The sequence below is a fragment of the Aspergillus vadensis genome (genome assembly GCF_003184925.1).
Source record: "Aspergillus vadensis CBS 113365 unplaced genomic scaffold BO88scaffold_4, whole genome shotgun sequence".
Taxonomy (NCBI): Eukaryota; Fungi; Ascomycota; class Eurotiomycetes; order Eurotiales; family Aspergillaceae; genus Aspergillus; species Aspergillus vadensis.
The window spans coordinates 1,136,619-1,150,006 of record NW_020292042.1 but is presented as its reverse complement, the minus strand read 5'-3'; the positions used below and the strand labels follow the sequence as shown (position 1 = coordinate 1,150,006).

Sequence of the window (13,388 nt, the reverse complement as noted above, 5' to 3'; positions counted from 1 at the left end):
GGGATCCCGAGAAATGCGGGGAATCAAGTGCCTACTTACTACTGTGGTTCACCCCGGTGGGGACCTCAGGCACTCCATAATGATCACTGGCTCGCCCGCTCGGTTGTGAGAATCATATTTCCTACAATCCGGCATATACTTTGAACAAAATCTGATGCTATCCCAGAGAAAGTCTTATATCCTAAGGAGAAAATATTGGTGACTTAAACCTGTTTGGTCTACCGATACCGTCCGTCACGTCCAGCCTTTGCTACAATCGGTTTACCAGGAGAAAAGAGGAAAGAGACCTGTCAGCCAGACCCGCAGATCGTGAAATAAGGGTCCAAGTCTGGCCGAGCCCTGCAGACGGCGGCTTCTACCCAATGCCACGGAAGGGATGCAGTCACACACTCTAGTTTAGCATTTAAGATGCGAATGATAATTCATGACTTCATAGCACAAATGCAAAACACCGGTTCACTTGGTTCTCCTCTCTGGTGGAGCTACCCTACAAAGATTTGATGCTCAGCCAAGAACCGATCGGCTACTGTGGGCAGACCGAAGAGAGATGCCGAGTGGTCTGGCCGAGAACTTGTTTCAACCACGTATATAAAGCAAGCAACAAGACCACTCACAGTATAATGCTTTCCGCTATACTTCAACTTACTCTAAAACTGTTCAATACAAGTGCTGTTTCAAAATGCCCTTGAAGATTGTCGTGGTTGGTGCTGGCCTGGCCGGTCTGGGCGCAGCCATTGCGTTGAACCGCCAAGGTCATGATATTGAGGTGTGTCAACAGGGGCTACACTATTGCTCAACTCTGAGTGGAGCTGACTTCATCAGATCCTCGAGCAGTCCGGCTTCCTGAATGAAGTAGGAGCTGCCATTCACATGGCGCCTAATGCCACGCGCATTCTCAAAGATTGGGGATGCAGCTTAGAGGACCTGCAGCCGGTCCACTGCAACAAAATGCGGTTGTGGGATCACCAAGGAAACCTTATGCACATCCCAGTTGTAGGTGCTTTTATAAAGGGTGAGATGGTCGATCAAGGCTAATAATCATGCAGGTGACTAAGGACACCCAGGAAGCACTGGGTATCTACGATGAGTGGTTACTCACACACCGAGTCGATTTGCACAATACCCTTAGAGGCTTAGCTGCCAAGGAGGTCAATGGCAAGAAGCCTGCTATTCACCTGCGTTCTCGTGTAGCTTCGGTGGTCAGTATATATTCTGCTTCATTCAATGTTTCCAAGTTACTCACCTAGATAATTGATAGGATCCCGAGGCTGGAGTGGTAACCCTCGAGGACGGTACCAAGTACACTGGTGACCTAATCATCGGGGCGGATGGCATGCATGTACGAACGACGCCCTTTGTGGAACCTATGTCTAGTATACTAAATTATTCTACTAGTCTCGGTGTGTTAGCAGTGTCATCGGTGGACCTACCAAGAAGGAAAGCACAGGGCAGAACTGCTTTCGCTTCCTTATCCCTGTCTCCAAGATGAAAAGCAACCCTCTCACTGCCTCTCTTTTGGAAAAGATGGGATCGGACGCTGTGGACGTTTTCACCACGGAGGATCGCCGACTAGTCGTCTATCCCTGTCGTCATGGCGATCTGCTCAATATCGCCGCTATCCATCCCTCAGGAGCCGACTCTAGCGCTAGGGAGTCTTCCTGGCTAGACAGCGGCAATTTGAACTCGTTGCTTGAAACATGCAGTGTGTTCAGCCCTGAGCTTCAAGAAATGTGCAAGTTGGCAGAAGACCTGAAGCTCTGGAGCTTGGCGTCTCGTTCTCCGCCGCGCACCTTCATCCGTGGCAAGCTAGCACTCATCGGAGATGCGGCCCACCCAACACTGCCTCGTGAGTTTCTGGTGCCTCCGGGCTTATGCTGCGCCCAATGCTAACTACATCATGACTTAGACCAGGGACAAGGCGGTGCACAGAGCCTTGAAGATGGAGCAGCTCTGGGTGCCCTTATCACCCCCGAATGTACCAAAGATGACATCCCGGGCAGACTGGAACTGTATAACAAGGTACGCTATGGGCGATCCGTAACGGTGATGCTGATGTCCAAGGTAAGCGACGATCGCCGCGGCCAGATGTTAGACGAGTTGAGGACCTATGTGCCCGATGCCGAGATGCCTCCGGATATGTTTTCCTACACCTGGAGGTCGTACCCCAGTCGGGAAGCTCAACAGCTTCTCCGGGCGGCTCAAGTGAGCGCCTAATGCATCGTGACTCTTTAAAAGTACTGCAACAGACCCGAGTGCTCATAGTCTGTCATTCTTTTCTGGTCCTGCCCAATAAGCCTATGTACTAAATAGAATTGTTGAATGTTTGCTTAATACCACAACCCATGCATAGATATCCAGGAACTGCACAGAAATACTGTATCAGGTTCGCGTAAGAAATTGAAGAGGAAGAAAGAGAGGGTAGATGTGGAGTCTTCGGGGGTTAAACAGAGGAAGTGGGTGGAGTCCTGTTCGGGATTAGCGGCGATGGCCCGAAGAGCAGGCCGAATCCCATGCCTCCAGTCCCTTCCCATCCTTGCAACAGCAACTACAATGCTACCTGAGTGCCTATCATTCAGTCCTTCAGGTGATGCTGCGCAACCTATACTTACAGAAGAATCTGGTGCAATGCAATCCACCCAGTGGCGCTGCGAAGCTTGCAATGCTTCATTCCAGCGGCCCGAGCACTATCAGCGCCACATCCGCACTCATACCAAGGAAAAGCCCTTTGCTTGTGTCGAGTGCGGTCAACAGTTCAGTCGAGTGTATGCCCTCGTTTACTTGTGAATTGAGTAGTACTCTCAAGCTGATATGCAGTCTGTAGAGACTCACTTGCTCGTCATCACGGCACAAGACATGAACACATCGTCCCCAATGGCAGCGCGCATACCAGTGACCGACGCCGGGTAGCGCAGGCATGCAAGCAATGTAACTTGTCCAAAGTTCGCTGTGACGGACAGAAACCGTGTCTGAGGTGTCAGAAAAATAGGGCCGACTGTGTTTACCAGTCACCCCAGAAGCGAAAGCTCGCGAATGCTGCTGCTACAACACATCCTTCAAACCCAAAACGGCGCTGTAGTACAGCTATACCTCAGAACTGGGAACTATCTCACGCACCGGATCAGCAAGATGACGAAGGAGCATCAAACCAGCTCCCAGAGGACATTATTTTACCACCATCACCTACCATACATTCAATGACTCAACTGCAGCCTACAACGTCAACAGTAAATGTCAGGAGCATGGAAAACGCGGAGGACTTTGGAAGTGGCAGTCACCTTACGAGCCACGTTCCAGCAGCTACGCACGAGAGTACATCAGCCTTGCTCGCCACCGATGCGATGGGGTTTGAGAGCTTCCTGGGCCTTGACATCGATGCTAATGTGCTATCCGGTATCTTAGAGCAGACCCCTCCATTGAACGATGGTCCGAATGATTTATGGTTGGCCTCAGCAGAGACGGAGTCCTCATATCCCCCTTTAAATACTGTCTCGAGGATAGCTCGGCCATGCCAACCGTTGACACCAAGTGCAGTTGCCGAAATCTACGGTCATGATCACTCTCTGGAAATTGACGAGGCCATGGAACCAAGACGCTATTCCCCAACTGCTATCACTATCGATGCGCAGCTGTCCTTCCCAGACATGGGCGGCCTGCCTATAGAACGAGTGGACGAAGAGAACTTTGCTCACGTGAACGACGTGCCTGCTGCAGCGGTGGAAGAAGTACATCGTGTGGCGCGGATCATGCAAGGAAACCCGACCTTTCCACCGTTCACTGAGCTGAAAATTCCACCCTTGCCGGTAATAAATTCTTGGGTGCAGCTGTACTTTGAGCACTTCCATCCCGTTTTCCCTATATTGCACAAGCCGTCTTTCTGTATACCGGGCACGCATTGGCTCCTTATCTTTGTCGTGAGTGCTATCGGCGCTCAATTCTCCGGGCTCCCACATGCGCAGACCTGCTCGAGAGCTATGCACGAGCTGGTGAGACGTCAGTCCATGCATCTGGTAAGCGATGTCCGTGAGCTTATATGCTCAATGATTTACGGTTGACAATACACTTATTTGCTAGTGTGAAAATCTGAATGTACATGCCCGGGAGCTGTGGCTTATGCGGGTCTTCCTTCTCAACCTACTGGGGCTGCGATACTCTGGCGAACGGAGGGCCCTAGAAGTTGCTGAAGTGTATCAAGCGGTTCCAGTTACCGTGGCTCGGCGAAGTCAGATCTTCAGAAGCATTGTATCCCTCCAGAAAATCCATCAGCTAGAGCTTCCAAATGCCCAAAAATGGCAAATCTGGACTCTGGATGAGGAGAGGCGACGCACCGGTTACGCTATCTGGGTTAGTGGTTCCCCAAATCTTTTCGTGCTTACCTGGACAAATTAGCTATTACAGCATCTGACGTGGTCATGCAGCTAGCGGATACAGCTTTCTCCATACATTTTGATTTGTCTTCTATAGTACGGGATGATGAGATCCAGAATACCCTGCCCCAGGAAGAGGAGCTCTGGGAAGCGGCGACAGCACAGGGCTGGGCTATTTTTCCAAAACGCACAAGTAGGTTTCGATATGCCGTTTGTTATGGTCACTTCTAACATATCAGGCCGAAATAAACCCTCTACATTGGAGCAGATTGCTTCTGATAGAAACTGGTCGGCTGTCTGGCATAAGACTGGCACTCTTGGGAAGCAAGCTATTATTCAGCTCCTACTCAATGCCGTCAGTGGTCACCAAAAGTTCTCAGGATCCTCATCATCTGATTCAAGTGAAGTGGATGAAGATTTGAGACAACTCCTGGAGATCACAGAGAATGAGGAAGAATGTTCCTCCTATGAGCTCAAAGTCTGCGCGACTCACAGGCTCATGATTCTCTATGCCCTCATGATCAACAATATTCCGAAACTGCCATTACTACCTACAGCTTTGAAGATCAAAGGCCGGCAGCTGAGTGAGTTTGACTTGGGCAAAATAGCTGATGAATGGGGCGCTGTGCCACATCAAGGCAGATCAGCCATCTTTTACGCCGCACGGGTACTTGAAACCGTCCGATCCCATCACTGTGCACATTTTTCCAGCCCCGTCTTCTTCTTCAGAGCTGTTCTAGTGATATGGCTGTACTCTTCGCTCTGCACCCCCCAATGCTACCCTTCTCCCGCGACTGAGGCGCCATCTATTACCCTCCGTGCCCCGGACTGGGGTGGCATGAACGCTGTTGAATGGATCAACACTGGCTGGGGCCGCATCAAACTGCCCGGAATTGGTGACATCATGTCTGATCGAGGCCGCTCCAGATTCCTAGACGAATCAATCTTGAGCCTCAGAGCGCTAAAGTACTGGGGCATCAGTAGGATCTATGAGCAAGTTCTGACACGACTACGAGCGCCCTAAGCAACCCGCTGGTATGAGTTGTCCTCGGTATCACTCAATGCTCACTATATTATCCATTCTGTCTGTCTTCTTTCCAATATAGCCCCCCATCTAAGGCGCCTGGGATTATGTCATGACCCTTGCCAGAGCAAACGAGACGCGAGCGGCCCAATCCCTACACAACTGAAGTGAAGGACCCATGCTCTTTCGGCTCGGGTCCACAGCACAGCCCTAATCGGTAAATGTACAGGCTCTCTCGGGCTTCGGGCTTCCGACATCCGCTGAATCATCTCTCTGCGACAATGCCCAGCAGATATTGTTCCTAACCTCAAAAGGTAGGGATATGCAAAACAATTCTTCATTAGGCTAAAGAAGAGTCCATGAACTACCATATGCTAAAATCGTCTAGGACTCAGATATCAAACAACGCCGGCGGTCGTAAAGTCTGCCTGTCGAGTTAGCTCGGCTCGGGCCCGCAACAGCCATCCATCCCACCGTCTGTCTCCATCTGGCTGCTTCTGCGGAACGGGATCTTCACCATTTGACTATGTTTAAGGAATATGGAGACTGCTATTTCACCGTGAATTAAGCCGCACATGTACACATGGCCACTGCATAGTGATTTATTGATGTGGATTATGCAGGTAGCTAAGATTTCGGACTTAGTTCCAAAAAAGGAAATAATATGTTTCTTCCTAATCCTTGAATCTCATGACGGTCTTATTTTCACCAGAAGCGTGCTGTGCTGGTTGAGCTCCAAGAAGGCAGGTTGATTGAATTCAGGGATTGTGCCTCAAAACGTTGCCCGATAGATTCTAGTTAATTCACTATCATGAACAGTAGTGTACAATAGACTTCACACGTACGTAGAAAACAGAAAATCATAACTTTGAAACGACGATTCATGTTATTCCACATTACACATATAATTACAGAAATGCGAACCATAACGAATTCATTCCCATCCGGAATCATCAATCCATCTACTCCTCATCTTCCTCTTCCTCGTCCTCATCCTCATCCATTCCCTCAGCAGCCGTAACAGTAAATGTAGGAGCCTGATCCACACCAACGTAACTGTCACTCATCAAGTACAGAGTCAGCTCGTGCTCACCAGGCGTAGGCACGATGTATTCGAGACGCAGTTCCAACTTGCGACCGATAGTGATACGCTTGATAGCCAACAGGTTCTTTGTCTTCTCGTCGCCGACCACGAGCCACCAGTTCTCCATCTTCTTGTTGGGGTAGAAGGGTGCGTGCACGGAGGTGTCGGGCTCTTCGTCTTCTACGACCTCGCGCTCGATCTTGACCTTGAGGTAGCTTGGCTCGCCGGAGGTGACGCTCTCTGGATCTTCGACCTCGAAGTCCAATTCGAGGTTGGGGTACTTCTCGTTGGTGAAGGCCGCGGCTTGTGCCAGTTGTCTGTTGTCCAGGCCGAGGCGCTTGACCAAGGTCGCGTAATCCTTGTTCTCGGAGGGGTCCATGGCTTCCATGAACTCGAAGATGTCGTTGATGCTGGGAGGGTTGTTAGTGATGGTGGTATGGGAGGGAGGGGATGATGGGGCATACTTGTACTCGTTGGCCACCTTGATGGCGTCGGGGCCGAAGTGAGGAATCTGCTTCAGAGGGCTGTCGCGGTCCCACATGGCCTGGACAACCATTTGAGACATCTCCATGGCGTTCATGGCGTTCAGGTGGCCCTCCGAAGAGAGAACATCGACACATGCGCTAAGCAGGTTGAGAACCTTGCTGACAATGACCTCCTGATCCTTGGCAAGATCGATCGGCAACTGCATGCGCGAGAAGTGGGCTTGCAGCAGCACGAAGGCCTTGAAGTGCGGCGAGTCGTAGGCGACCTGCGACATCTTGACAGGCACACGGTCGTAAACGCGACGCAGGATGTGGTCCTCGTGACGGCGCATCTGGATCGACTCGAATTCGGTGGCTGACGTGACAATCTCCAGGATACCCTTGAGCTTCGTGCGAGCCGACAAGGAGAGAAGGAAGGTCTGCATCGTGATGAAGGAGATGTTGTAGTAGGACCCAATCATGGCCGCGTTCAGAGGCGATACGCTGTCATCCTCCTCATCCAGGTCAACGATCTTGGCATCCGACAGTTCCTTCAGCGTGTTCTCCAGCAGTTCCGACAGGAAAGTACTGAGGCCCTCATGGCTCACATCGGTCAGACCGTAGAAACTGGGGTTGGCCAAGAGCCGACGGTAGAAGTAGGTGTGAGTCATCCAGTCGATCGCATCTTGAGTTGATCCGATCGTCCTGGTGCTGATCTCTGTGACGAAGGCATCGTGCAAGTAAGCTTGCAGGTGACTCTCAACGGGCAGAGCTTCGTTCAGGAACTTCTTGTAGTATTCCCGCTTGACAGCTGGGACCATGAGCACACCACGACCAATCTTATCCTCGCCAGGACGAGAGGCCTTGCCGAACATCTGGAGAATCTCGCTGATAGGGTAGTCGATATAGCGGTGCTCCCGGCCTTCGAAGAACTGCGTTCCCATGACAACTACGAGATGTGCGGTGAGATCGAGCTCCCAGCAGACATCTCTGGAGGCAAGGAGGACTTGGATTGCACCGATGCTGAAGAGATGAGAGACAATGCGCTTGTCGGTCGCGCTGAGCGCTTCGTGGTAGTAACCAATGCCGTGTGACAGTGACTCTGCGAGAGTTCGCTCATTGATGCGGCCCAGGAGAGGCGCCAGCTCATTGACATCGGCGTTAAGGAACCGGTCTTCATCATCGTCAGTAGCGCAGGCAGCCAGAAGATCCATAGCGGTGGAACGAGTCTGCTTGCGGCTAGGCACGAAGACGATGGCAGGCTTGTCGGGGGATAGCTGAAGGATCGAAAGATACGCTGGCCTGGCCATGGCGAGCATAAGCGAGGGGAAGTGGGGGATGGTGAAAGACTGGATATGAAGCTCAAGAGGCACCGGCCGGGCATGCGGGCTGAAGTTGTAGATTGTGTGCTTGTTGGCACCAATCCACTCACCCAGGTCGCGAGCATTGGCAAGCGGCACGCTCAGACCAACAATACGCATGCCACTCTCGGTTTCCAGCGCCATGGAGTGCATACGAGAGACCACCACCTCGTACACATATCCTCCATAGCCACCGAGCATTTGGATCTCATCAGCGATGAAAAGCTGCACTGCCCGGACGTTCTTACGCTTCCGCCACTGTCTGGACAAGACATCCCATTGAGTAGGGGTGGCAAGGACAAGATCGGCACGCTCTAGAAGCCGGAGGTCGGCAGTCGTCTCTCCAGTAAGCTTCACAATAGTCTTCCCGCCGGCGACCTTGCTCAGTCGCTTCTCCCAATCGGCGAGACGTTGGTCAACCAGTTCCTGGAACGGGGCTATGTAAACGGCCCTGCCACTGTCTTCCTGAGCCCAATGACGCAGCAGCGCAAGTTCTGCGCAAACAGTCTTGCCACTGCCGGTAGGAGCACCGATGAAGACATTGTCATCCGTATCGAACAGGGACTTGAAGGTCTGTGTTTGGATCTTGTTGAAGTATTGCCACTCAGGGTACAGTTGCTGGTATTCATCGCGCTTCAGTGCCTTGACAGGAGCACGTTGCATATCCAAGAGAGGAGTGTGCGGGGGGAAGCGTTCCGGAAGAATGAGCTTCTGGAAAGAAACAGCGATCTTCGTTTCCGAATGCATCCAACGGTCTGAAACGAGCGAGATGAAGTAGTTGGGGGGCATAGGTTCGGTGATCGGAACAGTAAATTCGACAAGGTGCTCGTTCATCTCGGACTGCGCAATGTCTCCGCGGAGAAGGAACTGATCATGGAATAGAATTTCCTCTCCATCACAATCTTCGACCAAGATCCAAAAGTCCTGCGCGTTTCCATGGAGCGCCTCATCCCACACAAAGTTAGGGGTGATGGTCAGCTCAACCCGGAGCATAGAACGAGTGACAGGCTGAACCTGCGCTTGAACTTCCAAGCGAGGGAATTTGGAAACGAGGTCGCAGACAACACGACCAGCCTTCGGCATACCGAGAAGCTCACCCATGCGAGGAGGATCAAGGTCGAAATAACTAGCCCATGGCACATCGATTCTTTCAGCCTTCTGCAGGATGTCTCTAGGACAGTTTGGGAATTGACGCAGCGGCGTCATCGTCGGCCACATCCGTCGTTCAGCCATCTTACAGAGATTGAGAGCCGTCTTGGCCACAGATGACCAGCCCTTCTTCAGGGAAATCTCAAACAGGGCGCGGAGAATACGACCAGCCGACTGTGTGACATAAACCATATCTGCCATAAGAGCCAGGCCCTCAAGCTTGAGTCTGGAAATATAGGCCTGTAGTAGAACATTGATCTTCGAGTGAGGCTCGTCGATGCCTTCCTTGACGGGAACAGGCACACGTCCCAATAACTTGGCAAGCTCGAGCTTTTCATCTTGACGGACTGGAATGTACTTGAATTCGTCACTCAAGGCGAAAATACGGAAGAGTTCGATGGGCGTGATGGAGGGCTGGATGTGCTGAGAGTACGTCAACATGGAGTTGTGGCCGATGTAGTAATGAGAGGCGATGCGTCCAAGCTCAGTCGACTGCAGGCGTCCTGTCTTCTTGTCATACTTGACAAGGCCTGCCCGTTCCAAGATGACTGCTGCAGAGTGAACAAGATCGACACGCTTCTGCTCCAGTGCCTCGTCGTCCTCGTAATCGGCGCCAACGCTGTACAATCCGGGTGAACGAAGCATACGGACGAACAGATAAGTGTATCCTAGCCAATCGACACCCTCGTCGCGCGTGCGAATATTACCAAGAACGATCTCAGCATTCATATTATCCGCAAGCTTACTCATAAGCTGACTCTCGATCGGCAGCTGCTGGTTCATAAGCGACAGATAGTACTGAATTTCGGTCTGCGAGGTAATAATAATACCCTCACCGAATGTATCGTACTGAGGTCGTCCAGCTCGTCCCAACATCTGGAGAACATCCTGAGGACTAAGTTCAACCCAGCTACCCTTCTCAGGCGAATAGATCTGGGTACCCTTGATGATGACGGTATGAGCAGGCAGGTTGACACCCCAGGCGAGAGTTGCCGTGCACACAAGGACTTGGATGCTACCATCACTGAAAAGGGCCTGAACTGAATCACGATCCGCAAGACTCAGACCAGCATGGTGGATACCGAGGCCGTAAGGCAGAAGATCTTTAAGGGAGGGATCGTCCACAGTCTCGGCTTCTTCGGCCAAAATGGCTCTACTGGCAGCATCGCTCCGCAGGATCTGACCAATGGTCTCCATCTCAAGAGCCTTGTCTCTAATGTACTTGGCGGTTTTGGCGGTCTCCTTTCGGGAGTGGACGAAAATGAGCATCTGATTCCTCCGCTGTCCAACCTGCTCAAGCACCTTGTTATAGCAAATATCGTTCATCGTCTTCAACTGCTTGATAGCCTTCTTGTCGGTAACACCAATGAACTCCTGCTTCAGCGGGCATGGCCTATAAGACCCGTCGAAGTGGAAGAGACCCTTGAGGGGATCAACGCGCAAAAAGCTTGCAACATCACGGTAGTTGGGCAGGGTAGCACTGAGACCAACGATTCGTACAGGGTCACCGGTCTGTTCGACCTTGCGAATCGTTCTGCTGACGATGCTCTCGATGACAGGACCACGGTCGTCGTGAAGAAGGTGGATTTCATCGATAACAACAAGACGAACGAGCCTTGTGTAGCTCGTTTCCGACGCCTTTCTTGTAATGACATCAAACTTCTCAGGGGTGGTCACAATAATCTGCGTTTCAGCAATTTGCTGTTTGGTGAGCTGGCGATCACCACTGAGTTCAGCAACCTTGATGCCATACGGCTCCAGTCGCTTGCCGAGGTTTCCGACTTGCTCCTGAACCAGCGCCTTCAACGGGGAGATGTAGATGATCTTGAAGTCATCCAACATGATCTCACCGGTTTCAGGGTTGCGGTTCTTTCCGATTTCGCGGAGAATGGTGAGCATGGCAACGTTCGTCTTTCCGGATCCTGTGGGAGCACAGACGAGCATGTTTCCATCGTCATGGAACGCAGATGGGAAGCACTTGGACTGGACCCGATTGAGCTCCTTCGCACTACCAAAGCCGACACGAGCCCACTCGGGCAGTTCGGTAGCAGGGATGTTCTTCTCCCCTGGCTCTCTCTTTGCCTGCGGAGGAGGCACATGAATCTCCTCATAGCCCTTAAACGTCCGCTTCGTAGAGCCCTGTGGTAGCTTGACGTTAGGGTTCGTCATCAAGTGGTTGCCCTGGTGGAAGACGAGGTTTTCCAGGTTGATCAGCCTCTTCGGCTGCAAGCCCCTCACCAGTCCTCCCTCTGTAGGCTTCTCTTCGGGTTGTTGAGGTGCACTCGGGACATCGACATCCATCAAATCCAGCTTGATCTTCTTCTCTGGCCGACCTGCACCTTCGGAACGAGTCGATTTACCCCGGATCTCGTCCAGAATCTGGCGATGTCCAGCCTCGACCATCTCACTCTCTACCAGGTGGCGGGCGTCTGCGTCTTCGGCCACTCGACGCCAGCGAGTGACCCAAACGATCTTATCCCGGTTGGTGACCAATTTGGCGACAAGGTCGGGGTTCTCGTAGTCGAACAATTCCATCAGGTCGTTTTCAACATCACGTAGCGGCCGCTCCGCGCCGTCCTCGCCCTGACCACCAAGGATCTCAAGTGCTTGTGTAGCCTTTTCATGCTGTATGTGGGCATCGGAATATGCGGCACCGATTTGACGCTGAAGCCAATAGGCATCGATCTCCCGGGCAGGCACCGCTGAGCCCTTGTCTCGTCGATCTGCATCCCGACCCAGGCCACCATCTATTACCATCTCTTCGGCCTCCTCAAGACCATCGAGATCCGCCTTCTCAGTGGTTGTCTCGTCGATTCCAGTAGCTTCTTGTTGATCGGCCTCTTCGTCCTCTGACAGTTCGTCGTCATCGCGTATCTCATCCACAGTACCCATGCGCTCGTCGTCCTCATCCTCCTCATCGAAAACGACGGCAACACCTTGGCGCTCATCCAGTTCGCCTTCACCTTCACCTTCCAAGCCTTCGCCCATTTCTTCATCTTCGTCCTGCGCGTCGTAGTCCGTAATCTTCTTGCCGAGGTTGACGAGCTCATTGAACTCCTTGGGGTTCATCGAGCTTCCGAGCAGGTCATCGATCTCCTTCTTCTTGTCGAAGTCCTTCATCTCTTCATCCTTCAGCAATTCCAACACTGCATCAGCGGCACTTCGGACCACTTCGTGGGGGACGTCGCCAAGGTGGGTCGCGGTCATGGTGAGAATAAGGTCGTAGGTAGCTCGGGTGGCAGGCGTGCGGGGACGGTACTTGAGGCCCTCAATGAGAGCATCTGCGGCAGAGAGAATCCCCTGGCCTCGTAGTTGTGCCGGTTGCCCCCGTTGGGTCTTCCTCTGTTCACGGGCAAGCACATCCTCACCCTCTCGAATCGCACCGCGTTCAATGTCCGTCGGGCCGATAGTCTTCTTCTTCGTCTTAGGCGCATCATCACGCGCCATCCTGCCGCCCATCTCCCGAATACTTATGCGACCAGCGAGCGACTCTGGGTCTCCGGTGGGTTCATCGTTGACGCGAGAGATAAAACGACGGTCCGCCTGGAGAACCAGGTTGGACATCGCCGAGTACTTATATTGAGAGATATTCTGGTCCGCCATTTTGATGGTATATTATAACAAAAAACAATAGAACAAATGGTAAAGCGAACGTGCTGCGACGGTAATGTGTCGACTGGGCTCGGTGGAGCTCAGGTTCAGCCGGCGCGTCGAGACACCTGCGACAAGTAATGAATTTCGTGACGGTATGGGATCCTAAAAGGCTTCACAAACCTGGACCATCCTCCGGCAGCAAACAAGCACAGGGGTCGGCGCAAGGTTGCAAGCTGCTTGGGAGGAATTGGAGGAGTTTGAGTGAGTTGCGTTAGAGAGGTCGCGGGAAGTTCTTGTCAAGCAGATTTGCGTGGCAAGGCGGGAAGGTTTGGCGAGCGGGAGCCTGAG

The 13,388-nt window shown here is 52.2% G+C and overlaps 3 protein-coding genes across 3 annotated transcripts; 2 read left to right on the top strand and 1 right to left on the bottom strand.

The window, feature by feature from the left end:
• Positions 1 to 679: 679 nt before the first annotated feature.
• Positions 680 to 2,214, top strand: BO88DRAFT_333471 (monooxygenase; the record flags this gene model as incomplete). Its single annotated transcript, XM_025702766.1, has 6 exons — positions 680 to 766; positions 823 to 993; positions 1,047 to 1,199; positions 1,259 to 1,339; positions 1,396 to 1,846; positions 1,907 to 2,214. The coding sequence occupies 6 exons, from the start codon at positions 680 to 682 to the stop codon at positions 2,212 to 2,214; spliced, it is 1,251 nt and encodes a 416-aa protein (XP_025566113.1).
• A 411-nt stretch (positions 2,215 to 2,625) lies between these two features.
• On the top strand, positions 2,626 to 5,388 carry BO88DRAFT_450917 (early growth response protein; the record flags this gene model as incomplete). Its single annotated transcript, XM_025710610.1, has 5 exons — positions 2,626 to 2,762; positions 2,822 to 4,007; positions 4,072 to 4,341; positions 4,416 to 4,557; positions 4,604 to 5,388. The coding sequence occupies 5 exons, from the start codon at positions 2,626 to 2,628 to the stop codon at positions 5,386 to 5,388; spliced, it is 2,520 nt and encodes an 839-aa protein (XP_025566112.1).
• A 736-nt stretch (positions 5,389 to 6,124) lies between these two features.
• BO88DRAFT_402554 (ATP-dependent RNA helicase BRR2) lies at positions 6,125 to 13,293 on the bottom strand. Its single transcript, XM_025706129.1, has 2 exons — positions 6,937 to 13,293; positions 6,125 to 6,882 (listed from the first exon to the last, which is right to left on the bottom strand). Exons 1-2 carry the CDS (start codon positions 13,047 to 13,049, stop codon positions 6,351 to 6,353), a joined length of 6,645 nt encoding a protein of 2,214 aa, XP_025566111.1. The 5' UTR covers positions 13,050 to 13,293; the 3' UTR covers positions 6,125 to 6,350.
• Positions 13,294 to 13,388: the final 95 nt, after the last annotated feature.